General features: G+C 52.1%; 11 protein-coding genes across 11 annotated transcripts; 4 read left to right on the forward strand and 7 right to left on the reverse strand.

Annotated features, from left to right (window-relative positions):
* Positions 1-1,796: 1,796 nt before the first annotated feature.
* Positions 1,797-3,285, forward strand: AtWU_06882 (proline dehydrogenase family protein; the record flags this gene model as incomplete). Its single annotated transcript, XM_035501991.1, has 2 exons — positions 1,797-2,383; positions 2,436-3,285. The coding sequence occupies 2 exons, from the start codon at positions 1,797-1,799 to the stop codon at positions 3,283-3,285; spliced, it is 1,437 nt and encodes a 478-aa protein (XP_035357884.1).
* Positions 3,286-3,887: 602 nt separating this feature from the next.
* On the forward strand, positions 3,888-4,934 carry AtWU_06883 (putative proline utilization protein PrnX; the record flags this gene model as incomplete). Its single annotated transcript, XM_035501992.1, has 1 exon — positions 3,888-4,934. One exon carries the CDS (start codon positions 3,888-3,890, stop codon positions 4,932-4,934), a length of 1,047 nt encoding a protein of 348 aa, XP_035357885.1.
* A 537-nt stretch (positions 4,935-5,471) lies between these two features.
* On the forward strand, positions 5,472-8,271 carry AtWU_06884 (Zn(II)2Cys6 transcription factor; the record flags this gene model as incomplete). The annotated part of the gene is made up of 7 exons (XM_035501993.1): positions 5,472-5,560; positions 5,659-5,793; positions 5,880-6,151; positions 6,216-6,301; positions 6,354-6,988; positions 7,039-7,209; positions 7,257-8,271. The coding sequence occupies 7 exons, from the start codon at positions 5,472-5,474 to the stop codon at positions 8,269-8,271; spliced, it is 2,403 nt and encodes an 800-aa protein (XP_035357886.1).
* Positions 8,272-8,548: 277 nt separating this feature from the next.
* AtWU_06885 (BUD22 family protein) lies at positions 8,549-10,017 on the reverse strand (the record flags this gene model as incomplete). The annotated part of the gene is made up of 2 exons (XM_035501994.1): positions 8,549-9,694; positions 9,766-10,017. The coding sequence occupies 2 exons, from the start codon at positions 10,015-10,017 to the stop codon at positions 8,549-8,551; spliced, it is 1,398 nt and encodes a 465-aa protein (XP_035357887.1).
* Positions 10,018-10,613: 596 nt separating this feature from the next.
* On the reverse strand, positions 10,614-11,600 carry AtWU_06886 (complex I 30 kDa subunit family protein; the record flags this gene model as incomplete). The annotated part of the gene is made up of 3 exons (XM_035501995.1): positions 10,614-10,664; positions 10,719-11,368; positions 11,438-11,600. The coding sequence occupies 3 exons, from the start codon at positions 11,598-11,600 to the stop codon at positions 10,614-10,616; spliced, it is 864 nt and encodes a 287-aa protein (XP_035357888.1).
* Positions 11,601-12,159: 559 nt separating this feature from the next.
* AtWU_06887 (CCR4-NOT core ubiquitin-protein ligase subunit MOT2) lies at positions 12,160-15,064 on the forward strand (the record flags this gene model as incomplete). The annotated part of the gene is made up of 6 exons (XM_035501996.1): positions 12,160-12,212; positions 12,293-12,359; positions 12,463-12,578; positions 12,657-13,025; positions 13,087-13,573; positions 13,616-15,064. 6 exons carry the CDS (start codon positions 12,160-12,162, stop codon positions 15,062-15,064), a joined length of 2,541 nt encoding a protein of 846 aa, XP_035357889.1.
* Positions 15,065-18,418: 3,354 nt separating this feature from the next.
* On the reverse strand, positions 18,419-19,492 carry AtWU_06888 (zinc-binding alcohol dehydrogenase family protein; the record flags this gene model as incomplete). Its single annotated transcript, XM_035501997.1, has 1 exon — positions 18,419-19,492. One exon carries the CDS (start codon positions 19,490-19,492, stop codon positions 18,419-18,421), a length of 1,074 nt encoding a protein of 357 aa, XP_035357890.1.
* A 1,553-nt stretch (positions 19,493-21,045) lies between these two features.
* AtWU_06889 (uncharacterized protein) lies at positions 21,046-22,278 on the reverse strand (the record flags this gene model as incomplete). Its single annotated transcript, XM_035501998.1, has 1 exon — positions 21,046-22,278. The coding sequence occupies one exon, from the start codon at positions 22,276-22,278 to the stop codon at positions 21,046-21,048; it is 1,233 nt and encodes a 410-aa protein (XP_035357891.1).
* A 53-nt stretch (positions 22,279-22,331) lies between these two features.
* Positions 22,332-23,009, reverse strand: AtWU_06890 (similar to An11g06240; the record flags this gene model as incomplete). Its single annotated transcript, XM_035501999.1, has 1 exon — positions 22,332-23,009. One exon carries the CDS (start codon positions 23,007-23,009, stop codon positions 22,332-22,334), a length of 678 nt encoding a protein of 225 aa, XP_035357892.1.
* A 3,015-nt stretch (positions 23,010-26,024) lies between these two features.
* On the reverse strand, positions 26,025-26,549 carry AtWU_06891 (bifunctional terpene synthase/polyprenyl synthetase family protein; the record flags this gene model as incomplete). The annotated part of the gene is made up of 4 exons (XM_035502000.1): positions 26,025-26,094; positions 26,147-26,370; positions 26,428-26,461; positions 26,509-26,549. 4 exons carry the CDS (start codon positions 26,547-26,549, stop codon positions 26,025-26,027), a joined length of 369 nt encoding a protein of 122 aa, XP_035357893.1.
* A 301-nt stretch (positions 26,550-26,850) lies between these two features.
* AtWU_06892 (terpenoid synthase) lies at positions 26,851-27,519 on the reverse strand (the record flags this gene model as incomplete). The annotated part of the gene is made up of 4 exons (XM_035502001.1): positions 26,851-27,056; positions 27,115-27,133; positions 27,183-27,306; positions 27,371-27,519. The coding sequence occupies 4 exons, from the start codon at positions 27,517-27,519 to the stop codon at positions 26,851-26,853; spliced, it is 498 nt and encodes a 165-aa protein (XP_035357894.1).
* Between the last annotated feature and the right edge of the window lie 273 nt (positions 27,520-27,792).

A 27,792-nucleotide genomic window follows, 5' to 3' on the forward strand; every position in this document is an offset into this window, starting at 1 on the left:
ACATGCTTATCAGGACCAACACGAGATGACTTTGAGCTACGGGCCGATGGCGCAAAGTCTTCCAGAAGGACGCCATCATTGGCTCCCAAGGGCTCTGGGGAGGCGATATGCGGGGGTTTAGCATCTTATCTCTAGTTTGGGTTTACATACGAGCAGTGTTTCTCGTTAGAAGATGGGAAGGTTTGGTGGCTGCCACAGGTTCCCTTATCTGCCTGGCTGGCGGGCGGGGATCGTCCGACGCGGCAGGGACATGGATGCGATATCAGGTTATCTGGCTTGCTCATTGTTTGATATGGATCGGGTTTTCATTGACGATTTAAGCTTCTGTAAAGCTGTTAGAAACCGGCGGCGTTCCTCGTGGCATTAGAGTAGTATTAGACTGCTGCAAATCCGGGGTTGTTCTCCGCACCACTGTGGGCGTATTCTAGAGCGTGAAGAGAGCTGAATCCACCGCGAGGTTGCTGTGACTAAGAGAAACTCCAACATTGCCAAACCTGTTGATGGAGTCATTCTGTTACCTAATGGCATGGTTCATCTTTGCTCCTTTGGAAAGCTTGACCCATCCATGCTGGCCATCCGTTGCCATTATTGGTGAGTCGGATGCCTCCCGGTGGAGCTTGAATGGAACCTTCCAGCACTAAGCCAAATACGGCTTGTAATATTTTAATGCCTGATTATACAGGCATCAGGAGATATGGTGCCTGGTGGCGACCTTTAAAGGCAGATTCCGTGGCTGTTTCTACTTTGTACCGAGTACACAGTATAGCCAGCAACAGCGATGTTGTTCAAGAGCTAGGAGAGGGTGATACCTTGACCTGACTACAGATATGATCGAAAAATATAGTATTTTTCTATCAGCGAGATCGGCCTGCTTGTACGTCCTGCCAGGGGTACACATTATTCTTTTCCATGCTGGCATAGTAATCGTCTCTAGTGAATCTGTAGCCCAGCAGCACGACCGGGCCGGTCAAGCGGCGACAGCTCCGGTGGGGATGAACCCACCGGCCCGCCTGCCGGTCATCGCCAATCTCTTATCGACCACTTATCAGGGTTATCGCCAGATCGATAACCTGGACTTTTTTTGACCCCTCCAAAAAGTACGGGAAACAAGGATGGTTAGGGTTTTGGGCACGGGACCCTTGGTGCTTTTGTCTATAGTTCGAGATACTTTCTCATTTGCTAGGAAGCATAAGGCGTAGTCAAGATCCAGTCAAAACCCTCCTATCGAGTAGTGACACACACCACCCCAACTCCAGTTCATCGGTAAGCTCGAGCGAAGCCTACAGTAGCGGGCGATCAGGCGTAGATCTAGACACAACTGGCCGGGTCAGGTGCAACAATGTTATAGTTGGCCACCCTTTCACTGCAACGCCACCCGCATCATCTCCCAGTCACGGCTAGCCAGTTTGCATTATCTAACGTCACGGGGATGAGCAGCCCCGAAAAAAAAGAAAAAGGAAAATGATAGTAATGGCTGTCCGGGTTGTATCTGACCAGGAGAAAGAAAGCCAATGCTGACCGGCTTTCAGTCCACTTCCTGCCCGGTTTCCACCGGTACGGGAACCGCTTCTTTCCATCCCCCATCTACTAGTTACACTAAAGAAAGATCCTCCACTTGCCATACTTCCATTCCCTTGCGATGCATTTCATACCACTACAAATTCCCCTCCTTTGTCTCCAGACCGAAGAACTACTTATTTCTATCACCGCTGCGTGACTCTTCTGTCTTCCACACTCATCCTCCCCTCCCCCCCTTGCCACCTTCTTCTATACTCGCCACTTAATCTACCATCATCATGAAGGCTGCCCGCCGTCCTATGCGGGTGCTCTCGAGCGTCCCCTCTACATACTCGTCCGCCAGATACGTTAGCCGCACCAGCAACCCCAAATCTTCCGCCGCTGCGTCTACCCCCACCAACAACCTGTTGCAGCAGCAGGCTGCCGTTCCCTCCAACGATGCCTCGGGATCTCCCCTGGCTAAGCTCCCCATCTCCTCCGTCCTGCGGTCGCTGGTGATCCTCTCCGTCTCCTCTTCCACCCTCCTGTTGAAGCCGTGCATCTTTGCGCTCTCGACCCTCGCGCACCCCAAGACCCCCGTTCTGGACGTCGCCAAGAACCCTCTGTTGAACGCGCTCGTCAAGCACACCTTGTACAAGCAGTTCAACGCCGGTGAGAACAAGCTCGAGGTGCAGCAGTCGATCCAGGCCATCAAGCAGTTGGGCTACCGGGGTGTTTTGCTGGGTTACGCTCGCGAGGTCCTGGTGGGTGAGGGCAATGTCGACCCTCGTGATGAGAAGGCCGCGCGCGCGGAGATCCAGACCTGGCTGGATGGTACCCTGCAAACCGTCGACATGGCCCAGGAAGGCGACTTTGTGGCCCTGAAGTAGGTTTTCCCCACATCTTACTCGAATTGGATCATGTACTAATCTTTACAGGTTCACCGGTATGGGTACTCAAGTGCTTGAGTTCCTGCAGAAGCAGGCTGCTCCCTCCGAATTCATGGATTACGCTATCACAAAGGTCTGCGACCTGGCCATCTCGCGCAACGTGCGCCTACTCGTCGATGCCGAGGAGCAGGCTGTGCAGCTGGGTATCGAGAAGTGGGCTCTGAAGTACCAGAAGTACTGCAATGCGAAGACCCCCGGCCACGCCATTTTCTACAACACTTACCAGGCCTACCTCCGCTCGACCCCGGCCACCATTGCCAAACACCTTGAGGTTGCTCGCCAGGAGGGTTACACTGCTGGTGTGAAGCTGGTCCGTGGTGCTTACCTGAAGACCGAGCCTCGCCACCTGATCTGGGCTGAGAAGGAGGAGACTGACGCCTGTTACGACGGTGTCGTCGAGGCTCTCCTGACTCGCCGCTACAACTCGATGCTGCAGCCCGCCTCCGAGGAGCACAAGACCGAGCTGCCCCCTGTCAACGTTATCATCGCCACTCACAACCGGGACTCCGTTCGCAAGGCCCACGCTATCCGTCTCCAGCAGGCTGCTCGTGCCGAGAAGCAGGGAGTTGATCTCAGCTATGCCCAACTTCAGGGTATGGCCGACGAGGTCAGCTGCGAGCTCTTGCAAGGCTTCTCCAGCGCCGATGGCCCCGCTTCCCAGGAGACCCCGAACGTGTACAAGCTTCTGACCTGGGGTACTGTCAAGGAATGCATGGGCTTCCTGATGAGACGTGCTGTGGAGAACACCGAGGCGGTTGGCCGTACCAAGCAGTCGCAGGAGGCTATGCTTGGAGAGCTCAAGCGCCGCGCTCGTCGCGTGTTTGGCTTGGGTAACTGATGTTGTTCTATGATACCTCTTGACTCGCATATTTGTTTTGGCTTTTAGCCTGTTTGGCGCATTGTGTGGTTTTGTTGGCTGATTCCCTAAGCGTGAGCATGCATGTAGATGGCGTTAGAAATTTGATTTACTTTTTCATGATAACGAAGCTTAACTTGAACTAGTTACTTGGTGCTATCATAGTGCGGCATAGATAGCCGCTAATCCACGTAGCGCGCGGCGGTGATGTCAAGAGGGACGGACAGTCGATCCATTCCCGACCCCGCGTTCCTCGCATCTACAACGTATTCTCGATTGCAACTCTCGATCGCAACGGAAGGCCACCCGACGTTAGTTCCTGCGAACTAGACCTTTCTTCTCGGTACTGATGTCCGATGATATCCGTGTCCCTTAGACGCCCAGGCACTTAAGTTGGTCTATCTCCGACATCGCTCCCCCGGATGCCGAGGGGCTATCTGTCTATAAAGGCTGCTGACCATCCATCAGGCACACTACTCACAACCAATATAACTATTGGCCTCCCATTTACTATACTCTATATCTCTCAACTCTTTTGAACTCTACTGTATAGGGTTGTTACATCGCCAACATTTTCATCTACAATGCGTCTTCTTCCTGAGCCAGCGGTCGCCCAGATCCTGCGACAGTTAACCCCTACACAATGCCATGACCTTCTTGATGCCATCTGTGAGGGTCTTACGACTGTATCTTCAGAGTCCTCCACACCCAGCCATGAGCGACTCGTCCACCAACCGCTGCGCAGCACCATCGTCACCAAAGACCAGAACCTCTCTCTCTTCATGCCCGTGTCCAACACTGTCCACACCGGCTTCAAAGTTGTAACCGCCTCCCAAGCCAACGGCATCATTGGCGTCATCAACATCTTCTCCCCGGAAGGTAAACTGCAAGGTCTCCTCAGTGCTGCGGAGATCACAGCCTTCCGCACCGCCTTGGCGGTGATGTCGCTGTTCATTCGCTGCACAACCATCGAGAGAGAGCACATCTTGATCTTTGGCTCCGGACGCCAAGCGGAGTGGCACGCTCGACTAGCCCTGCTTCTGGTTCCGGACCAGATTAAAAGAATTACATTTATTAACCGCGGTCGCCGGCGACTGGAGGAGCTGGAGCGAGATGCGATTGCTGATCTACGGGCTGCTCATCCCGACAAGACCTTTGCTACGCTGGTCAAAGAAGATACTCCAGATTACGAGGAACAGCTACGGGCTGAGTTGGGTGCTTCCGATGTGATCTTCAGTTGTACGCCGGCGACCGAGCCCAACTTCCCCTACACCTATCTCCAGCCGTCCAAGGGGCGGTTTATCTCTCTTATCGGCTCGTACAAGCCGCATATGCGGGAGATTGACACCGAGACGCTGCTGTCGGGCGGAGGGAAGGTCTACGTGGACTCGAAGGAGGCGTGTTTGGAAGAGTCGGGCGAGTTGATTCTGGCGGAGGCGAAAGAGGATCAACTGATTGAGATTGGAGAGCTGTATGGTAAGATGGGCAAGGATGAGTCTATTGATGTGCCGGAGGGATGTAATGTGGTGTTCAAGTGCGTAGGGATGGGAATCATGGATTTGGTGATCGGGAATAAGTTGTTGGAAGTTGGACGGGCCAGAAACATTGGTATGGAAGTGGATGGGTTTTAAGAATCATACTAGCTCTGCTACTAGGGAAAAATAGCTCCGCCTAATGGGTTCGATCATGGTTACTATAGTGATGATCCATCTATATCCGCGCCCCCCAGCTGTGATGGCTGGCCGGGCAGCCCTGCAGCGGCCAGTTTGAGTCACGCGAGCACCCTATTTAGGTATGAATGATAGCTTAACCCATCATCCAATCACAAGCAACTATCCGGAATGCACTAGCTTCATAAATCCGAAAATTGTAAAATCAAAAAAAGAATAATCGCAGATGGAAAGCATTCCCCGGAGGTCTCGGCGGTAGATCGGCGAAGGCATGGCTGAGTGAGAGTGTGCCGCCCTTTCTGATCTTATCAGTAAGAAGAAAGATTGGGAAGGGCCAGAGAATCCCCTTCTCCTCCTCCTTCGAACCCCGGGGAAATTTTCTTGTCCTCCGCAACCCACGCAACCCCAACTTGACCCTCTCCCCTCTTGCCTTATGCTTTTCCTATAATTCTACAATGCGCCTGCCTCTCCATCGGCCTCCCTGAACTCGAAACTGCCATGGATGTGGGCCCTGCTACCCCTGCTGGTCTGGGCCAGCAGAAACGACCCCGCGTTTCCGAGGAAAACCGCAAAAGAGCGGTGCGAGCGTAAGCTTCCTCCAATCCTTGATTTTATCTGCAAAATGCCCCGTCGGGATACCTGGGGATTGTTGAGATCTCTTGGAATGTATTACTGACCAGTATAGCTGCGATGGATGTCGTCGCGTAAAGGAGAAATGCGAAGGAGGCGTCCCCTGTCGCCGATGTCTCCGGTATCGTCGGCAATGCATCTTCACTCACCCCGATCAGGCCGAGAAGCTCGCTCGCTCATCGTCCGTCTCGTAAGTCGCCTGATACCTACTTTTCAAGGGTTATGAAACTGTACCGTGAGCTGTGGAGGCTGATAGACAATATGCGATGGGATTAGTCTCCTGGACCGCACCGTTGCTTTCAACCAACATGAAATGCTCGAGTCGGAACGTGTCCGCTACATGGAACGCATTCTTCAACACTATGTCCCAAACATCTCGTTCGATATACATTCTCTTCGGAAGATGGCGGAGGAGCTGAAACATAAGCATCGTCCCGCTGGAATGGAGGGTGGGCCGCCTTCCATGCAGTTGGATGGCGAGGAGCTCGAGGATTTGGCCATCGATGATGAGGACTTTACCATCAAGGCTTTGCCGGATAATACTACCCGTATGATTCTTCGACTTGTTTTGAATTTCGTTTTAGTGGTTCGGGCTATCTGACTGGTCTGCAGAATACTCGGGAGAGTTCTCGTATCTGAACTTCTCCATGAAGATTAGACAGAAGATTGACGAGTGGATGAAGACGGCAGCTCCGGAGGTAATCACAATCCTTCTCAGCACTCTTATTCTATTTCGCTGATGGGTGATAGGCATCGACCGAAACAGAACCGTTTGAAGAGCGATGGCGAGCGACTCAGCTACAGTCGGGTTCAACTTTGGTATCGACATCAGTCACCTGTCTTCCACCCCGTTTTGTCGCCGACTTCCTTGTCCAAATATTCTTCAAATATGCACAGACCAACAATTTCTACGTCGAAGAAGATTGGCTGCGAGATAAGCTCAACACCTGTTATACAGATCCGTCTTGTTTGTCGTCGAAGGATGCCGGCTCGGTTTGCGCCATCCTGATGGTCTTGGCTGTCGGAACACAATTTGCGCATATGGAATCGTCCATTCCCGTTAATCGTCTCTCTTCCAACTCGGCATTCGATGATGACCATCACTTCTCCGAGGACGATGTCGGTCTTACTTTCTACCAGTTCGCATCGAAGCTGTTGCCAGATATTATCGCCACGGCAAATGTCCGAAGCGTGCAGGCCTGCCTACTGATTGGAACTTATTTGTTGCCACTCGATACATCTGGACTATGCTATACCTACTTTGGTCTGGCGCTGAAGATGGCGATCCAGAATGGTATGCACCGGAAGTATACGGGGGAAGGACTATCGCCGCGTATGATTGAGATTCGAAACCGTGTGTTTTGGACTGCGTACACGATAGAGAAGTAGGTTATATGGCAGCCCCCTTGATTTCATCCGTGCTTACGATTTTTAGGCGTGTCAGCATTCTTCACGGAAGACCAGTGTCCTTGTTAGACGCAGACGTCGATGCCCCTTTTCCCACTGACTTTCAGGGCTTGACGCCATCGGGACATGTTTCGAACGATACGAACATGGTGACACTCATCAAGCTAACCCTCAAACTCGGAGAAGTCGCGAATGAAATGTATGTTCTAACTCCAGAGGGTACTTGAATATTGCTAACGCCAGTAGATCCGTCCTTCGCAAGTCCCGAAAGAACCAGCAACAAGATTGCTTGGAGAGGCTCCTGAATCTGCGGAAGAACCTAGTCGACTGGTGGGGAACGCTGCCCGAGGAAACCAACTGCAGGGATCTCAACCCAGCAGGGCCACTATTCCGCTCCAACGTGCACTTGAAGCTCGACTATTGTCTGACGCGTATCTTCCTGGGCCGGCCGTTCCTCTTCAGCACCAACCGGGCAGTCAGCTCAGCCACATTACCGGGTGCTCCGGTCAAGACACCATCAGGTCCCGCGAAGAACCGTTCCACATTGATTACGGATTGTGTAGAAGCCGCTCTCGAGATCATCGACCTATGTCGGCTCCTTCGTGACGAGCGCGGTCTTGCCCGTGCATCATTTACCGAGTTTAGCTCGTGTCGCGCTGCTTTACTCGTCATTCTAGCTCAAAGCTTGACCAAACGCACCGAGCGCCTACGCGAAGCATTAGACAAGGGCATGGCACTGATCAAGATCATGTCCATGGGAGTCGGCTCTGCCCGCGCTGCAGTGAGCGTCATCGAAACGCTAGAGCGAGCGATCCGTCGTCTCGAAGAATACAGCCAGACCCAACCCCAAGGCAGTACCGGTGTCATCGAATCAGCATACGACCGGTTCAAGAACTGGGAAATGCTGTGGAAGACCGGGCCCATCTCCCCGGAAATCGTCCCATTCCAAGAGCAGCAATATCATCATACTAGCAACGGACTCGCCCCGGTTATGACCCCTATGACGGGTGGTGCATCCACTGCGAACGAGCCCGTGGAAGCCGATGTGGGCAGCGCGAGTCTTCCCGACTCATCGGAGTTTTCTGTTTCACATCCTTTATCGCAGATGCCGCACTTTGGCCTCGATCACTTTGTTTCTAATCTGCCCCAGGAGTTGGGAGAGTTTACTGCCATCCCTTGTTTTGAACCTGACGGCCAGCCGAGCCTTTCTGGGGAGATGAAATCGGCGGATACGCGGTGGATGAACTTCATGAATGATTAATTGCCTTAAGGCAAGTCGACTTTCGTTGTGATTGATTTCAGCGTTTCGGTTTGGCTTTTCAAGGCTGTTGTGATGTGTTGCGTTGTTTATATGTTGATCCGTCTGTAAGAACCGGATTTCAGTTTCAAGATACCTAGACAGTATGTATATATTGTTTCACAACTATTAGTGGAAATAGCAGGACAATAAATATCCCAAAATAATTTTCAAACATCATGATGATATAATATCTACAAATGCTCTACATACAGAAATAGGATATCTCCTCTCCCTACTACTAATCAAACGTAACCTTCTTACCCTGGAAAGCAGCAGTAGCCTTCTGCTCCTTCGCCTTCCTCGCCGCCTCCCACGACGGATGCAACGGCTTATCATCCTCGGGCTTCTTCGCTGGCGGTCCACCACGCTGCGGCCGTCCAAACTGCTGGTTTTGCTGCTGCGGTCTACCCCTACTTCCATACTGTCCACCGCGTCCCCACCGCTCACCCCCATCCGTCGCTCCCCGTCTCACATCCCACCCACTATCGCGTCCCCCTCCCTTCCGCTTATTCTTCTCCTGCTTAACATGATTCGCTCCAGATCCGTACTTCTTCTCCCACAGCGCCCGACGCGCCTGCTGGCCCATGCGGTTCTTGCGTCGCGGGGGCTCGTTCGCCGCCGCGCCGTCTTCTGCCTCATCTTCGGATCCGGACCAGTATCCGCCCATTGTGAGTGATGGGAGGAATGTCGTGCTGGTCGCGGGCGTCGAGGAGGCTTTGCTGGTTGCTTTGGGCTTTTTGGTCGGTGGGGAGGAGGGGGACGGGGAGCGCGAGATGGAGATGTGTTGATCGTCGTCTGACTCTTCCTCCTCCTCCTCCTCCTCCTCCTCCTCCTCCTCCTCCTCCTCCTCTTCTTCTTCTACGTCGCTGATCTCATTGGGATCGAGATCTTCGCCGCCTTCGGATCCGTCTTCGTTCTCGTCGCCGGAATCGGGCGCCAGTCGCGCGTCGAATTGTGCGTAGTCGATGCTCTCTGCGTCGGAGCCGGCGGCGTCGGACATGTTGATGTCTTCGTCGCCGCTTGGGGAGGGGTCAGCGGATGCGCTTGTCCGCGCGGTCTCGGCATCGGCCTTCTTCTTGTTGCTGCTGCTCTTCTCCTCCTTGGAGGATTTCTTTGCATCCTTCTTCTTCTTCCCATCCGCTGGCTTATCCTCAATGCCCAGTAGCTTCCGTATCCCCTCCATAATCCCCGGAAAGACATTCTTCACCGGCGTGGACTTGTACAACCGTGCCGTGACGTTCGCTTCAGCCGTACTTTTCGGTCCCTCCGCGGATAACTTCTTCTTGTCTTTGAATTGGATGAAGAGCGGCGACTCAGCGATGCGTTTCGTCTTGAGGAGTTGCTTGAAGAGGTATTTTTCGGCGGTGGCGTGGGGGTCCAGTGTCTGTTATCATTTTTAATTCAGATGTTTAGTAAAGTAAAGGCCCTGAGAAGGGAGAGACGTGATGGATGTACCTTAACGACCTGAATCTCCTCCGCAATCCGACTCAACGTCCCCTCCTTCTTCTCTCCCTCTTCCTTCTGCGCCGTCTTCTCCCTTCGTCCGAGCTTCTGTCGCTCGAACCCCCGCGCTACCTTGAGCGACTTGGATAGCGTCATCACACCATATTCGAATTTCTGGAATAGTCGGGTTACTTGCAAAGACTGGCTCCGGTCGTGCGGTGTGTATGGCGATTCGGAGAAGTCTGCGAAGTTGCGCTTCCCCATTTTCCTCTGATACTATTTCGCTTTCGGGTTGATGGGGTGCGTATGTGCCTTTGAATGGTGTAATTTGTTTGGATTTGTGATGAGGGCAAGGTGCGGGGATAAATTCCGGTTTATGGCTTCCAATGTTGATTCGAAGATTAGAGTAGTTTTTCTGTCTGGTCAGGGAACTTTTTCTGCCGGTCGGAGGGAGGGCGGTGCCAAGCGATGGAATGGGATTGCTCGCCGCCTTTTGGCTTAGTTTTGGGACGTGGACGGGGCGTTTTGCCGTTTTGGGCGTCTTATTTTTGGGGGATGGTTATTGGTCCGTTTCATGGTGGATGATTTCATGGGGGGTTTGTTGATTTTATCTTTTGATATTGGGTGTAATTGGGTCAATTGGGTGTGGATATAGTACTCTACAAATTTTTGATGAGAAAGTTTTCGAATTGTGTGCAATGTAAGGATATAATTTCATAATCTACGATATCATAGCGCGAGTCAACCTACTTTGAGAAATGGCGACCCACGTTAGAAGTTTGCGCGAAACCAACGTCAAATTCAACACACGGTATGTACATACAGAACCAGTAAGGAAAGATAATACGATTACATCTCCTCTATTTCTTTTCCTCCTCCTTCGGCTCCGGCTTGGGGGTGGGCAGCTTGAACTATTTCATCAATTAGTATCATCCTCGTTATCGCACAACTTGATATCAACATACCGACTCAGGAGTTCTGTCAGTACCCGCACTGACAGGCTCCCAGGCAGCAGTACCACCCTCGAAGTTCCGGAACGCCTGCGTAAGCTCCAGAGGCTCAATGACAATGCGCTTCTTCTCCTCGCAGTAGCGCAGCTCCGTGTATCCAGTCAAGGGGAAGTCCTTGCGCAGCGGGTGACCATCGAAACCGTAGTCGGTCATGATACGGCGCAAATCGGGGTGGCCGGTGAAGAAGACACCGAACATGTCGTACACCTCACGCTCGTACCACAGAGCACCCTCGAATAGACCGGTAACACTGGGCACGGGGCTGGCCTCGTCGGCGTAGGTCTTGACACGGATACGCGAGTTGTAGCGAACGCTGAGCATGTTGTAGACGACCTCGAAGCGCTGGTCGCGGGTGGGGAAATCGACACCGGTGATGTCCGAGATCTGAGTGTATTCGGCCGCGGTGTGGTATTTCAGGAAGGTCATGGTGGGGATCAGGCCGGAGGGAGGGACGTAGATGCAGAGCTCATCCTTCCAGACGGAAAACTGCTGGACGTGCTTGGGCAGGCACGACATGATGTACTGGCCGTACTTGTGCAGGCTGTCCGCCTTATCCTGGTACTTGTCGGCCGGGTTGATGACGGGGGCGCGGAGAGGACCAGAGGCTAAAGAATTGTGTTAGTGGTGCACATCCTGCGGTATCAGTGGTCGAATCCGGGTGCCATTGGACATACGGGGACGCTGGGCCTGGCGCATGTTGGGAACATCCTCTGAGATAGGCGCGGTCGAGGCCTGAGTGGCCTTCAGAGCGGTCGTAGTGAAGGTACGGGTCGACCGGACGGCGGTGGCCAGGGAGCGGCCAGATCCCAGCCGCATCAAGGAGCGAGCAGAGGCCATGATGACGGACAATTGCGGGTGTGAGACGACGGGGAAGGTGGAGGGAGGGGAGAGCAGCGGAGGTTCCTCATCCAAGGAGCTTTTGCCGGTCCAGGCGAAGTTGTCTCGGTCACGTGAGAACTGCAAGTTTGGCTGCCGGAGATGACATAAGCGGCGCGGACAGCAACACATGTACGCCTCAGGCTGCAAGGGCAGTCAAACAGTGCAAACCCGCGCAAACCCCATCAATCAAAGCTTCACTTCTCTTTCTCGCTCTTCGCCTCCAACTCTCCCTCTTCCTTTGCGTCTGTGTCCCTCCGTGCTCCTTCTTCTCGTCCTCCTCACCTTTACCCCACGTTTCGTCGATCTACCATCTTCTACCTCCCTCGGACTCTTCTTTACGTCCCTTTTCCTATCTTCCTCTCCTGTCTCGTTTGACGTTCTTTTTTTTCTACCCGCTTTTCCTCGCCCTCTACCTGCTCCCCCCCTTCCGCCCGGGTTTGGTTGATGGGTGTTAGTCTTGGACTGTGATCGCCGTCTTGTCCAGTCGTCGTACCGTTGCACAGCTTCGTCACTCACAATGTCAAGTCGCCAACAGATTGACTCCGTCATCGATGATGACGACGAGTTCTGGTGCGTCCGCTTCCCACTTTTCCTACCCGTCGGGTTGTCCTATGACTGGTCCGTTGGGCTGACATCTTCGTCTTCTTTAGCCCCCTTTGCATCGAAGAATTCGATCTTTCGGATAAGAACTTCAAGCCTTGCCCCTGTGGGTATCAGGTACGCATCCTTCTCGCCTTGTACTCCCTCGCGAATCAACGGCCCGATCAGGAGATCGCTCGCGTCGTATGCGATCCGGACCGTCGCTAACAGACCCCTCCAGATTTGTCAATTCTGCTACAACAACATCAAAACCCACAGCGAAGAAGGCCGGTGCCCCAACTGCCGACGGGTCTACGATGAGAGCACCATACAATACAAGGTTCCCGATGCCGACGAGTATGTAGTCACTCCTCGCTCCTGTTCCCACTGTCCCTTCCCGCGTCTTGGCGCTAACATCGCAACCCGCAATTTTAGATTCAAAGCCGACCTGGCCTTGAAACACCGCAAGGCTGCCGCCGCGAAGAAGAAGGAGGCCGAGAAACGTGAGATCGAGGCTTCCAGTCGCAAGAATCTTGCCGGTGTCCGCGTCGTGCAGAAGAACCTGGTTTACGTGATCGGTCTCAACCCCACAATACGTGACGAGAATCAACTCCTCCTGACTTTGCGCGGTCGAGACTACTTCGGCCAATACGGTGATATCGAAAAGATCGTCGTGAGCAAGGCAAAGCCTGGTGGCAACCCGAACCAGGGCATTGGTGTCTACGTCACTTACGCAAGGAAGGCCGACGCAGCCACTTGCATAGCAGCTGTGGATGGGTCAGCCAACGGTGACAGGGTGCTACGGTAGGTCGAATCGTCTACCTTCTGATGTTCTGTTCACAAAGCAACGTACTGACCGTTCTAGTGCCCAATATGGTACGACTAAGTATTGTTCTTCCTTCCTGCGTAACGAGCAATGTCATAATCGAAACTGCACCTTCCTGCATGAGACTGGTGAGGACAGCGACAGTTACAGCCGGCAGGATCTTTCTTCGATGAACACCTTGTCGAGTCAGCGTATCAACGGTGTCCCCAGCGGTCCCACCCACTCGATTCCTCCGCACGTTGCCCGGTCTTCCGCTCAACCGATTTCGCAACCAATGCGCCGTCAGCCTAGTAGGGATGACGCTGCTGGTAGCCGGCCACCTGATGGGTCTGCCCTGCCATCGTCGGCAAGTTGGGCGAACAAGGACGCCGTGCTCAGCAGGACGAGACGAGCAAGTTTGACCGGCAGCCAGGCCTCGCAAAGTCCCCGACCCGCCATCGCCACGGTGTCGCCCGCGGTGGAGGAGGCGAAACGCGTGGAGAAGCAGTCTACGAATGCGCAAGAGCGTGCTCAGGCACAGGCTCAGGTACAGGCCCAAGCCCAAGCCCAAGCCCAAGCCCAGGCCCAGGCCCAGGCCCAAGCTCAAGCTCAAGCTCAAGCTCAGGCACAGGCGCAGGTGCAAGCACAACCGTCCCCCTCTCCTGAAGCACGATCCTCGCCGTCCAGTTCCCCGCCGACTGTTCAGACGCCACCCAAGCCGGAGACGCCTCTGTTGGATAACTTGGTCAAGGCTGTCAACTCTCCAGACTTCAAGTTCATTTTCTCGGCGGCTGGTCTGCCTGCGGAGGAGGTTGCCCTTATTGAGAACCACCCTTCATTCATCGATCCTTATGGTGGTGTGAAACGCCGAGCTATGCGTGAGAAGGCGGAGCAGGAGCGTGTCCGGCGGGAGCAGGAGCTACTGCAGTCAGCTGCTGCGGAAGAAGAGAGCCGTGAGAGCGGAAGCCTGCAGCTCGGTGGCGAGCCGGATGACGCAGTGCCTCCGAGAGGCCGTAGTGGTCGCGAATCTCATGGTGCTATTCAACCTCCCTCTCAGCAGGGCACGACGACAAACTCCGCGGTTGGCTCCCCCGTCTCGGCAACCAGTCACCAGTTCCAGCAACTTAACCTGGCAGGCCGTAGCTTGACCCCTCTGCAGCAACAGCAGTTGCTTCTCTTGAAGTCTGCCGGCAACCAACAGGCTGGCCTGGTTGATCAGCTGCAGGGTGGACTCAACTCCGCTGCTCTTGACCAAGCAGCTCAGGTCCGTCAGGGTCTACTCCAGAGCCAGATGGCACAGTTCAATGCTCTACAGGCTCAAAGTCGCCAGAACTCTCGTTTCACCTTCGCCAATGAGGCCAATGCCAAGAACATTCCTAATGTGCGCATGTTGAGCCAAATGCAGGCTGGTACTCCTAACCCGCTCGCAGCCCCTAGTCCTCAACATGGTCTTGCTGGCAACTACTTCACTAGTGGCGTGCAGGGTCCACCCCCCGGGTTGAAGACGGCGGGTACTCCGCCTATCAGCGGCGGCGGCATGTTTGCACAGGGTCACGGTTTCACAACGAATGCCAATGTCGGTTTGGGATCCAACCTCGGAAAGCAAGAAGCCAATCCAGAGTTGATGCGTGAGCTGCTGAGAGGCCGCAGTAGCGCAAATGCCGGTGGTTTGCAGGGTCAAGAGGCCGCTAAGCGTGAGTTCATGTTTCCTTTCCTCCAACAGCACCAAACTCCCCCTCCCCTGACTCCCGGCAATGGCCTTCTCAGCTCTTTCTATGGTGCTCAGGCGGGAAATTATTCCGAGTCTGGTCCACAGAAGCAGAAGAAGAAGGGGAAGAAGCACAGACACGCTAACACTTCCTCCGGTGGAGGCGGTGTAGTAGATCTTGCGGACCCGAGCATCCTACAGGCGAGGATGCACCAGGTTGGTGCGAATGCTGCCGCCGCCGCTGCTGCTGGGCAGGCGTTGTACGGGAGTCAGGGTCAAGGTGGGTACAATCAGGCCATGATGTATGGTAGCGGCTTCAACCGCTGGTGATTGTTTGCCCCCCTTTCTCATAATTCATTAATAACCCTCCCTCGCCCTTCACTTCTATCCCTGTTGTTTATGATGACTACCCTTTCTGCATTTTGTTTCTTTTTGCCCATGCTTCTTTTTCTGTCTCCCTCTTTATTTGATGACATGATATCATATTTCTCTAGATGGGCGTGGGATATGATTCTTATGTTTCAGTTTTCCGGACTCATTGATTCGATGTTGAAAACTTTGCGACATATTTCCGCTCTGCAACGAAAGCATTAAGCAAACGGCTCTTGAAAACAACAAGAATTCGGGCTAGGCGTGCCTTTGGCGTTATCTTCATGATTGTTCTTTTTTGATTTCATGTTTCTTTGTTGTGCCACGTCATGTTTCTTTTTTGCGTGTTGTCTCCGGCTTCCGTGTGGATGGGAGGCGTCCTTGCACTTTATGGGCACATCGTGTCTTCTAGGTCCACTGCGCTTTGGTGGCTGTCGTATACTTTGTTCTTTTGCATCCAAGCTGGGTTGATCTATCAGCATCTTGGTGGCCCATTCGGTCTGGTCATGGCTTTATGTACGTTAACCTCCCTGCCCTGGCTTTCGATAAACACGAGCAGGGCCCTCTATGCGAAACCAATTTCTCACAATTATTGTTCTATAGACAATATGCCTTGTGTGTCCGTCTGGTTGCATCGGCCGGGACATTTGTGTAATTAATATGCCTGCCCTTCCGTACCTTTGTCGTCTCGTTTTGTTTCTAGGAGTCTAGTGGCACGCCCTTTTTCTATCCGTTTCTGCTTGTGTCTTGGGAGGGGTTCCTTTGCGTTATTCTTGTCATCCGCCTCACTCACACATCGTCTTGCAGACGTTAAGAAGCTAACAGCGCTTCTAGTGGACGAAGAATTTCCTCCTCTTGGAGCTCAGCCAAAGGACAAGCGTCCGGTTGACAGCTTTGGCTATCTCGTGCGCTCGCATTTCTCCAGTGACTCGCAAAGCTCGGCCCGTGCTGGAACCCCTACCCTGCCTCCGGGACTTCCTCTACCACACGCTCATCCCGCATCTGCCTTGTTTCAAAGTCCGCTCAATCCATCCAGTCCGGTCTCGTCGCCATCTGTGCCGCCAGGTCTTAATCCGCCTTTCCATAGGCTAGGCACGCCGGGCCAAGGACTACAGGAAGGCTCTCGCCAGGCCTCTCCGGACTTGAAGGACACTCCTGACAATGCCCCTACCTCAAGTCGCGTCAAGAATGCGTCCGAAATATCACTCGGTTCTCCTGTGCCAAAGTCAGCCAACAAGGCTCGCGCTCAGCAGAAAGGAGATTTGACGGTCGCTGCTGATAGGAAAGCTGGCCCTTCGAAGGCTGGAGACAACAATGAGAAAACCTCGGCGCCTACGGGCAAAGTCAAGCCCATAAAGCTGGAGCTTCCCTTGGGTACTTCTCAGTCTCATGATGCTCCAAAGCCCGATACACCAAGCCAATCCCATGCTCATGGCCCGGTGCCCACTTCGACGATTGGTTCCCGTCCGAATACACCTTTGACTGGGGTCTCCCGTGTTTCCGACTCGTCCGCTCCCCGCCAACCTCGAGTTCTCCGTGTGGTTGACACGCCGAAGACTGAAACTCCGCCGCCCCCATCTGCCACCCAGTCTGTCGCGTCCATACCTGCAGCAACAAAAGCGCGTTCCAGACGGCCAAGTATCTCGTCGCTCAGCAGGCCCGATACGCCCGGCGACCTGGGTTCGGAAGCCGATCTTTACACTTCAGCGTCCGTGTCCCGTGCTAACTCTCCTCCCGCTTCGTCCAGAATTGGCTCTGCACCTGTCCGGGCGATGACCAAGAGCCAGGCTAAGAAGGAACGGCGACAGAAGGCCAAGGAACTGGAAGCCAAGAAACAAGAGGCCACTGCTGTGGTTGAGGAACCAGTGCAGGCCCCGATCATCGGTCGAAAGCGCAAGACTAAGAAGACTCCTGTTAGCTCGAACGACTCGCCAGCTGCAGCTCCGGATAATACTGAGACTGGGAAGTCTGCCAACTCCGCAGGCTCCGATAGCAATGAGAAGGCTGGCCAGCGGACAGAAGCGGCCAAGAAGAACAAATCGAATGAGAAGGCTACGAAGGACTCCAAGGCAACTGTTACCGAGGAAAAGGCCACTGTTGAACAGAAGGCACCTGCTGAAGCATGGCGTTCTAAGAACACAGTTGAGCAGCTGATGAAGGACGCCGAATCCAGCGGGGTCCCAGTCAAGGAGCTCTTCGCGGAACGCACGTCTCCGTTGCAGGTGCTTCTTGCTCAGCTTCACAAGTCTGCTGAATTGGATCTGAACAATCATCCCCTTTTCAACCCAGCCAACCTAAACCAGCGCTTCGACATGAAGTGCAATGCGGATGATTACGACATTCTCAAGCAGCCCATCGAGTTGACCGACGAGCATCGCAAAGCATTGATGCGCGGAGAAGCCATCCGTGTTAACTCGGACTCGAACATGCTGAAAGACCGATGCTTGATCAGTCCACGTGGGTGCGTCCTACACCATCTGTCGCCAGAGGAAGAAGAGCGGTACCTCGCGCTTGAGAAGAACATTGCCTGGGCAATTGATACCTTCCAGGAGTACTCGAACGTGCCAATCACGGAACCAGATGTGACCAACCGCGCTGGTGGCTTGGACGCACTGTTTGCTACCCCTGAGAACTTCAACATCTGCTGGGTCGACGAGACCTCGGCTGGCCTCACCTCTGGCTCTCCTACTGCCGGGATGTCCCTCTCTGACGCGAGTGGCTCCACTATTCCCGCGCCTCCCAACGTTCTGTCGGCCATGGAGGCGGACAGCACTCGCAGCCATAACTGGGCCATTGCCAACACCGCCGAGCTGGTCAATGCCACTGCCACCTCTGTGCGATCCTTCGCTGCCGCTACTGCCAAGCACATGCTCGGTGCCGCGGGGGTGGTCATGGGCAACATCCCAGACTTGGACGATGTGGTTGGAATGACCAATGAGGAGCTGCGTTCGTTTGCCGTCAAGTCGCAGAAGGATCTCGAATCGTCTCGCAAGGAGCTAGACACGATCGACAAGAAGCTCAACGCCCTAGTGAAGCGGAACCGCAAGCTTGCACAGCAGGCTCTTGCGACTACCGTTGACGCGTGAACCCCCGTTCTGTCCCTATGACAACTGTATTTTAGTAGATCTCATTTTCAGCATGTTTCCTGCTTTCTTCTTATGCTGGCTTACTACTACCCCTGTATTCTGAACCTGGCTTCTGTTCCTGCTGTATGATGCTTTTCTTCGTTATTAGACTTTACAGGGGAATACTCACGAATCAATGATAATACATTAGACTATACATATCTACAATATTATGTACTAGTAGTCCTCTCTAAGCACCCTCGTTAGGCCGGAAGACCACCTTCTCTCCGGAAACACCCTCCTTATTCGTCTTCAACGCCTCCTCAACAGCCTCCAACCCACCCGGCACCACCCGCACACGATTCGGCACAAACAAGCCCTTCGCAATCCACCCATCCTCACCCCCGAGCGCCTTGACCATAGGCTCACTAATATGCCTCAGCTTAGGCGAAGCCCCAATACCCAAAATCGGCCGAATCTCCACCTGATGCTCCCCCTCCTTACCCAACTCCTCCGCCTCCTTCTCCGCACCCAACACCGTAACCACCGCCTTCGCATTCCCCTTACTCTTCTTCGCAATCTCCACACCCAACACCTGCGTCTCCTTCATCGAAATCGCATCATACACATAACAAATGGGCTCCTCCCCAGCAGCATCCACAAAGTCCTGCGCCTTAGCCACCTTCCGATCCAGCACGACATGCGCCCCCAACCCCTCCAAATGCTCCTTATGCACCACACTCGCATTCGTAATAATCTTTGTGAACCCGCTCAACCTCGCAAACTGAATCGCGTACTGTCCCACACTCGACGCTCCGCCCAGAATAGCAATCGCCTTGCCCTTGCCTGCCTCGGATCCGCCCTCAGCCCAAGGCGCAGGCGTAATCCCATGCCCCGTGGTGTCATACATACCCGTCACAACGGCCACACTGGCTAGACTGATTCCCGCGGCTTGCTCGTCGGAGATGTTGGAGGGGGTCTTGGAGACGAGTTCGGCTGGCATCACGCAGTATTGTTGGAAGGTCGACGCGGCGTAGTTGCCGATTATGCCTTGGAAGAAGACCCGGTCGCCGGGTGTGAAGGTCGAGACGTTGGGACCTACGGCCGCGATGGTGCCCGAGGCGTCGGAGCCGAGGATCGCCGGGTATTCGGTTAGGAAGAAGTTGTAGTCGCGCATTTTCCAGTCGACGGGGTTCACGGCCGTGGCGGTGATTTTGATTAGGACTTGGTTGGTCGAGGGGGTTGGGAGGGGTTTGGTGGTTAGGGTCGTGGGTGATTGGGGGGTGGGCACGGTGGCCGCGAGGTAGGTGGAGGGGAGGGACATATTGGTTGTGATTGTGGTGGTGGTGTAGTTCGTTGGTTGCTGTTGTTGTTGATGGTGGTGGTGGAATTGTTGTGGTTGGTGGGATGGGAAATAGAGTGCTGACGGGCGTCAGTGATATGAAGGTCAGATTATAGGTCGTGAGGGGTAGGGTTAGGGGTACTTTATTTACTAGATGATGATGTTATATAAGGATCCAATGTCTGATTTGTAATGAGGTCATGGACATTAGTCATCGACTCCACTGCAAATTGTTGTATCTGGGTGCGCATTGTTATGCAGTGGATGTTATGGATAGAAGTGTAGTGTCATTGAGCTGGTGGCCAAGAGGAGGCTGTAGGGCGCATGAGCATATCTGCATGCCACAAAATGCAAATGTGTCGTGTACATTTTGTAGAACTCAGTGTCATGACTGCTGAATTGCAACAATTTTGAGCCGTAGAGTAACTAACACGTTGGAATGAGCGTTCAATGCATGCAATCATTCTGACAGCCATTCTAGCAATACATTTCTAGTACTTTCCATCATGTACGGATCTCTTGCTAAGTGGTGAGTGACGCCTGTGCCGGGGTGTTCTAGTCTTGCGTCGGGATCTACGGCACGCATCTGCAGTCAAGATAGCGTCTTTCCCCTTCCGTTTTAGACTTCGCATATATATGATGCAGCTCAACATGGTCAATGTAACAGTAGCATAATGTCATCATATTTCTCAGGTTCTTAGTAACTGATACTAATCGAGTTCAATAGGTGAAATTTTATGTTCAATCTGCTTGAGAGTGTGGCTGTAGTAGATTCTGAAGTTAGACGATCCCTCATTGCACGTTGGTCAGTATTACCAGCAGCATTGAAATATATAGTTCTACCGGCATCGCATGATGTCTACTTAGCATTCAGCCGGTACCTTTGCAAAATAGTCTGTAGTCTAACTCTAAAAAGATTGTAATAGTAGGAAAACCTTATTAGCGGTTTCTGTAGAAAAAGGTGTCAATAGGATCGAAATAGTACTTATGATATGGAATACAAATCGATCTTCGACAAGCTTTCTCGGCCGATTCCTCTCTTGCAGGTGTGGCTTGACATGGAAGCTTAGGTAGTAGGTAACAAGCAGAATTTGAGGAAATTTACAGTACAACGTGTCATATGCTTACCGCTTAACCCGATTTGGAATATAGGCCCTAAGTATTCCTTGAGGCTAGCTGCAGTGCGGACATGCCGATTCAGGCTATAGTAGCGAAAAGGAAGTGTTTCTTGGTGTGATAGATAGACGTACAATGTAATATTAAGAAGGTAGGGGATGACAAAGTGAGCACTTGAAAAATAGGTACTACATGTGGAATACTGCGGTTAGGGGGGTTTGTATTTCAAGTGTACAGGTCGCACATTTCGTGTAAATCTAGAGAGAACCCAATTTTACGACCATATTTCGAGAAAATGTAGATACAAGGTAAGCGCGTGAATCTCGTAAGGATTATTAAGGGAATCTGAAGTAATCATTCCTATAACTAATGGTGTATGGGAACGTCCTGTCCTAGTGTATCGCCCTGTTGCAACAAGTTTAACTCCAAGTACTGTCTGACAAGTCCTTGCGAGCCCTATCGCAGTTGGACAGTCCAGCATGAGTATAGCAGAGACCAGCCACTCCCGAAGCCCACAGCGCACCACACTCCCACATAACGATAGCCAGATCCCACATCTCGAGGATCTTCTGATCCTGGGGGTAAGCTACCTGGGCAGCGAGGGTAGCTCCGACATATTCATTCTCGGAGGGTAACGTATCACCTCCCCTGACGTAGGCGAGAACAGGCTTGACGAGAAGGTCAATGACAGCACGAGTCTCCGGCAAGGGGTCAGAGGCGATGAGGGCCTCAAGACGGGCTTCAGCGCTGGCAAGGGCACGCTCACCGCGCTCGACCTTGGTGCCATTTGCTCGGAAGTGCTCCAAGGGAGGTCGCTCGTCAGGGACGATCGGGACGATGCCTGCATCGACAGGGAGATCAGTGCGACCGAGGAGAGTGACAGGGCGGTGGCGGCAGTTGGAGAGCTGCCACCAGTGGGTGAAGAGAAGGCAATTGGCTGCTGGGTTGTAGGGGTCGTTCTCCCGGTACCAGATCATAGCGCCTATTATGCGAGCGTAAACCTCGGCCAAGGGGGCTTCCTCCAGGGATCCTCGTGTCAGCGACGGGATAATGTTGCTGACTTCACCGCATGCTACATCGGCTCCGAGATCGATCCAGTCGTGTGCAACGCAACCCAGACCGGCGATGGCGGCCATGTGCTCGCTACCACCTCCATCGTAGTAGACGTGACAGAACACTGCGTCAGCCAACTTGTACCGGGCGAGACGGGCAAGATCATTCCACACAACCATGGTAGGACGGGAAGGAATTGGATGGGAGTCCTCAATGACGGTCTTCTGGCGCAGACAGGAGTAATTGCAGCCCTTGACGAGGCTGATATCGGTAATGTGCGGGCCGGCATAGGCGGACTTTTCAGCAGCAGCTGCTGCATCGGCAAAAGCAATAGTGAGTTTGTCTGCCATGGCAGCGCTGTGGACACCAATGGAGTAATCCATGACAAAAGATGCGTCCATGGTTGACCACAAACCAGAGATGGAACCGCCGTAGACACCACGGTTGTAACCACTTGTCATGGCAAACACACTGGTGTTGAGGATGGGGCCCTGGCAGTCCTCCCCGGTGAACAGGTTGACTGCGGTTGGATCAGATGCGACAGCTACGCCACTCAGCTTGGGTGCGAGAGGCTTGCGGGCAGAGCACCAACTGGGCATGTCGACTGGACGCACCTCGGCAAACTTGACGCGCTCAGGGGCGCCAGTCGCGATCATTCTGTCGCGGGCCTCCAAAAGAGTCGAGGCGTATCCTGGCGGCGTGCCACGTTAACGGTTGTCGTGAGGGTGTCGGTTTCAGCGTCGTACTGCTGAGAGAACTTGCTTGCTCCGGGCTCGGCAGGGCCAACGCCGTGAGATTTGAGTGACCAGGCGTGAGCTCCCCGAGGGGAGTCCATGTTTACTCCCTCGGCCGCGACCTGGGCTGTACCCCAGGTAGAGGTAAGCCGGACGGTAGCATCAGGGTCAGTAGCTGAGAGCTCGCCCGTGCGGTCAGCCCAGTGGGAGAAGACAGGAAGACAATCAAAAGCAGGCGAGCGACTGAGACCACCGGTGACAACCAGGTCCGGTACCAGGTCAGAAATGGGCTGCTTGGGGTTCCTGACTGGCATACGCTGCTTGATCTCCTCAGACCGTGCGCGGAACTCGTCGATATTGGCCTGGCTCTGGATGGCAGGCTCGCGCAACCGCATGCCCAAGCTAGTGGGCTTAATGGCAACGCTTTGGGTTCCTGGTCTCAAGGGAGAGGTATTGGCAAGGTTGGAGACGAACTCGTTGACATCCCGACAGGACATGCGCTCGAAGAAGAGAGGTTGGTCCTCAGCTCGAGGGTCGACGAGACCACCCTTACGAGCAATGTCGGGGAGGTCATTTGTTCGCGCAATGTATCCCATCTTGGGAAAGGAATGCTTGAGAGATGAAATGGTACCTTGGCAGCAAGGGTAGGGCAAGGAAAGATGGAAAAAGAGATCACAGAAAAAAAGAAGACGGAGATATTGTCCCCTCAAAGATTTTCAAGATAATGACTTTTCTTGAAGCTAGATATCCCTGAGATGTCTGGGTTGATTACTTTCATGGCTACACCGATGGTTGGACTCATTTATAGATCGAAGGAGGCTCGCCAAACACAGGCCACAGCCGATTCAACCGTTCAGCCCATCCTTCCGTCCAGCCAGCCGTTCAGCCCAGACACGGGCCAGCCCGTGAGCCGTGATTCAAGAACCGCTTCAGCCAGCCACCAGTACCCTAAGACAAGCAGGTCAAGCATAAGTGTGAACTTTAATTAATGACAGACTCCATCGGTCGTTCTGGTGGGGTTCCATATACTAAACATTGTGCTATTGACTGGCCACTCTACCTCTACAGATAAAAAAAAAAAAAAAAAAAAAAAGAAATAAATAAATAGATAAACCAAAATAAAAAAAGGAAGATATACAAAATTCCTGTCAACATTATCTCCCTACAAGAAATGTATGGGGCACCGCGTGTAACCCTTCTCGGTGTTTCCGATCGAACAAAATACCTCGGGAACTTCTTCCTCGATTCGGGGAGCTGCATCCAAAAGACTGACAAGTGCATAACTCCATCCGTAATGTGCTGGCATGTTGCAATCCCCACCCGCTTTGACAGACTGAGCATAGCGTTCCAACACTTGAAACCGCAACGCCACTCTACAGTCTTTGCCCCTCTTCTGCAGGCTGTCATGATTTTATCCCTGATCGCCCCCACAGTCCCTAATTCCTAGAACGAAGCCGCCTATAGTGGGTATGAGCAAGTCCTTGTGCTCCGCTCATCAAACCACTAAGAGACTTGGATCTTGATTGGACTTCGTCCATAATCTCGCCTAGTCACGCAGCTATTTTGTTTGTATCGGCCATTTGGCACAGGCTCCTTCCCTTCTCATCGCTCTGCAGGGCAGGTTCCCAATTCCACCCTCCTTGAGTAGATCGGCAGTATTTGCAGTTGTCTCTAAAGTGCCCCCCTTCTACACAGCATGGTCCAGGCCCTTCTGCAAATGAAACCTCTGCTGAGCATCGTAGGAGATTATCTGGCCGTCTAGATAGCCTGTCACAGGTGTCTCGGTCACCCCGCTCAAAACCGAAGCCGAAGAAGATCCACCAGCTGAAAAGAACTACGATTTAGTGTACGCAAGCCTTGCAACGCTTGGACATATGGCATTTCTTACCCCCTCCCCCCTTTCGGACTTTTCTTGGACCTGTCCCCATACAGCCCACCCTTGAAAACGTTGAGGCATATAATCGTGCCAAAACCTCAGCTGATATGCAATCCCCACCATATATAGTGAATACTCCTCATGTAGCCAAGTGGACGGGTTTGTAACCGCCCTAACCGCAGACTAAGTACGCCCGGTCTCTGTGTCCGGGCGAGATACAAATCAGTCTAGCTCACAACTTTGGTGGTCTTTACGATACACTCATCCTACTTGCAATCATGTTTTCAGCATACGTATGCTCCTCGGCGTTCTGCTTTCTGGCGCCTACACCAATCCTTTGCTTAACCGGTCTTTTGATCATAATTCTGATGCCGCTCTTTCTTCGTTTTGTTCTCAGATTGGAAAAAGTCGAAAACATTCCCAACGATGCCATAATGAGCAGGCGACGTATTCGCTACGGACACGCCAATCACACTAGCTGGGCTTCATGAGGGGTTTAGGTGGCTACTCAAGTTTCTTAACTGGTACGTAATTTGCTTCCCTTAGTTGTATCATCCGTGTACTACATACAGCCCGGCAAGTTGAGTCGACTAATCAAGCTCTAGAACTCAACGAACCACACAGGCATACAACCTCACGCACCTCTCTTTTGTCCAAATCATAGGAACTTTTCTCAAGAGTCACGAACTTTTATGCATCACGATTAAAGGCAGCTATTGTATTAGCTCTTGTTTTCTTTGTTATACCGTTGTTCAAGTCAAGTCGAAGGACAATCTTAGCATATTTATTCTTAGCTCTTCCTCGTGTACACTGCCGCATTGTACACCCTCCTTATCAAATACCTATAGTATCAGCTCGTACTTCTCCACCGTAAAAGTCTACTTCGTTTCATTAACATAAGCAAAATTGTATCATACGTAAATTAAATATAGGGCATTATTTCACCGGAGTCCCTTCGAATTCGTTCATTCCGGCTGGAGGCCTTAACCATGACATGACTCAGATCCACGAATCAGCTTGCAAGGGATGCTACATCCGACAGATAGATCTGCACCACTAGACCACTGGACTGTCAGCCTTTTGAAAACTAACAATCGCGCCTGTTACACATCTTAATGTAGGGAGCACATTTAGTATAATGCCATCGCTCGCAGTCTGCTGTCAATTCAAGGTTATGCCCGATTGACCCTTCATGTAGCCGCAAGTGTTGTTGGGATTGTGGAACTGTCCTCCGGCTGAACTTTTCTTGTGTGACGGCAATGTATGCATGTGTGATGAGTGATGCGTGACAGTGCTGCATAATGCATGTGCGTCCCAAAACGGTCATTCGTCGGATTGATGTTGATCAGACTGCGCCACAATACCCACACACCTCCGCGGAAATTGTCATCCCTTGCGCGTTGGAAGTTGGGCAGTGTGCGTGGAAATTATATGAAGATGATCTAATCAATCACTATGAAAAGGACACTCCAGATCATGAACTGTAGCTTAGACAGAACTGACTTTTCCCATGCTTCGGTGTGTCCGAAAAGGATGTTGTCATCTTACTGCAGATAAACTCTATGTAGATTTCTAATTCAAAAATATGCCCTAAAGAATGACATGCATATTGACTCAGGCAATGTTTGACAAGAGCCTGACGCCTTATTTGAGTTCGCGAAATACCAAATAAAGAAGAGGCCCAATTTTTGAATACTAAGGAAATTCATTTACAAACAAGAAAGGTGTTTCCCTCCTATAGTTCAAAATGTATGGTATTATCCTCACTCGCCTCACCGGCTCTGAAGTACCGCTCTCCGGTGTAGCTAGCGGTAATCAGTAGGATGCAAGATTTATCAGCAAAGATAGATGAATTACCTCCAATGAGTGAGCCCCATGACAATGTTTCTGCATCCTTCAATAAAAATATCCGCGACAGCGCGGTGTCTTCCCTTAGCAGTCTGCCGCATATCATCAGCCACTTCATAGAAGCCCCTTGCTGATTCCTGAGCCAGCATGAAGGCCATTTTCATTGCCTGGCTGGCTGTCAGGTTTTCGTTCAGCATGAGTACTGGAACGAGGTTCTCGACCTGTCCATCTTTCTGTTACACAATATTAGCTGTTTATAACACCACGTGTTGACAGGTACCCTCGTGTACCGCTTCCTTTCTCATTGAAAACATATCATTTTGACTGTTGAAACTTAGCAAAGGACTTGTGTGATATTTGCCTGAACTCACGTGTGGACAAGGTACGAAGTATGTTTTCGGAGTAATCTCATGTTCGTGTCGTCTAGATCTCGCTCCGAGATATCAAAGCCATAGATAAAACCACGCAAATGTCAGCCCCTACTCGACGCGATATTTAGGTAGACCCACGGAATAGTAGCAATGACAGGATGAACACCAGCCGTGCAATCTCGTCGACACCAGTACTGTTGTAACGAGGGGATTTTATTATCCGAATAGATCGAATCCACGTAATCAACACTCGACACATAGTCTATCATCGCTGCTAACAGAACTTTGCGCGTCACTGATTTAGTGACAGTCAGTATACGACGAAACGAATTGGGGAGGGGATCAAGACGTTCTTTTTGAGCAGACTTGGCGGACATGTTCTGCTATCTCGTCCCAGCAGTTAAGCGCATGTTGGAGTTCTTCAGAGTATTCAGATAGGTCTGGATACTCTGCCTCATGGCAGAGGACATGCTTGAAATACTCGATACTAGTATGCTTGTACCTCGTGATAGTCTCTGGGTCGTGGGTAAGAGTACCACAGTCAAATACTTTATAGGTGTTTCAGCTCAGTATAGTGCTGGGGGCATAGCAGACGGGAACCCATACAATCATCCCATATAAAGTACTTGAATTATAGTCAGTCCAGTATCGAAACGTTTGGAAGGCACACTTACCCAAGTAAACCACTTCGCCACCGTACAGAGTCTTTCGAAGGATGACTTTGCGCACATAATCGCCGCAAATGTTGTGCAATCTGCTTCCTGGAGCTTCCGACGAATATCTGGGTTCTCAACAACGCTTTTTTTTATTGGTGTAAGCTTGGAATTTGCTTGTTCTCAGAATCAATGAAGCACTGACGTACCGTTTAATCCACGGATTAGTAGATTCATCTCGAGATCTCGCATATTCAGGGTGCAACTGAGGAGTCCAGTCCGGGAATAAGGAGTAAAGATTTGGTAGAACAGCACGTTGTCCTTTGAGTGATTGACAAAGCTCTTGGCGTCGCTCCATGGTGGACTGCTTATCCTATTTGACTAACAATATAATGATTATTTATACGAGATAAGTGTAGTACTTATAATTTCGAATATTATGCTTAACTGCCGATGTTATGTATTCGTGGTATCAAGGGACCGCGCACCCACCTACATACCGCGAAAGTCGCGGCTCTGGCGGGATTGATGCATCAGCCAACAGCATTTCGCGCTTTTGAAAGCACTTATTTTGCTATGTGTATTAATTTAACACATGTCCCTTGAACTTAAGCTTTCAGATCTGCGCTCT

Source organism: Aspergillus tubingensis, assembly GCF_013340325.1.
Source record: "Aspergillus tubingensis WU-2223L DNA, scaffold_8, whole genome shotgun sequence".
NCBI classification, from domain to species: domain Eukaryota; kingdom Fungi; phylum Ascomycota; class Eurotiomycetes; order Eurotiales; family Aspergillaceae; genus Aspergillus; species Aspergillus tubingensis.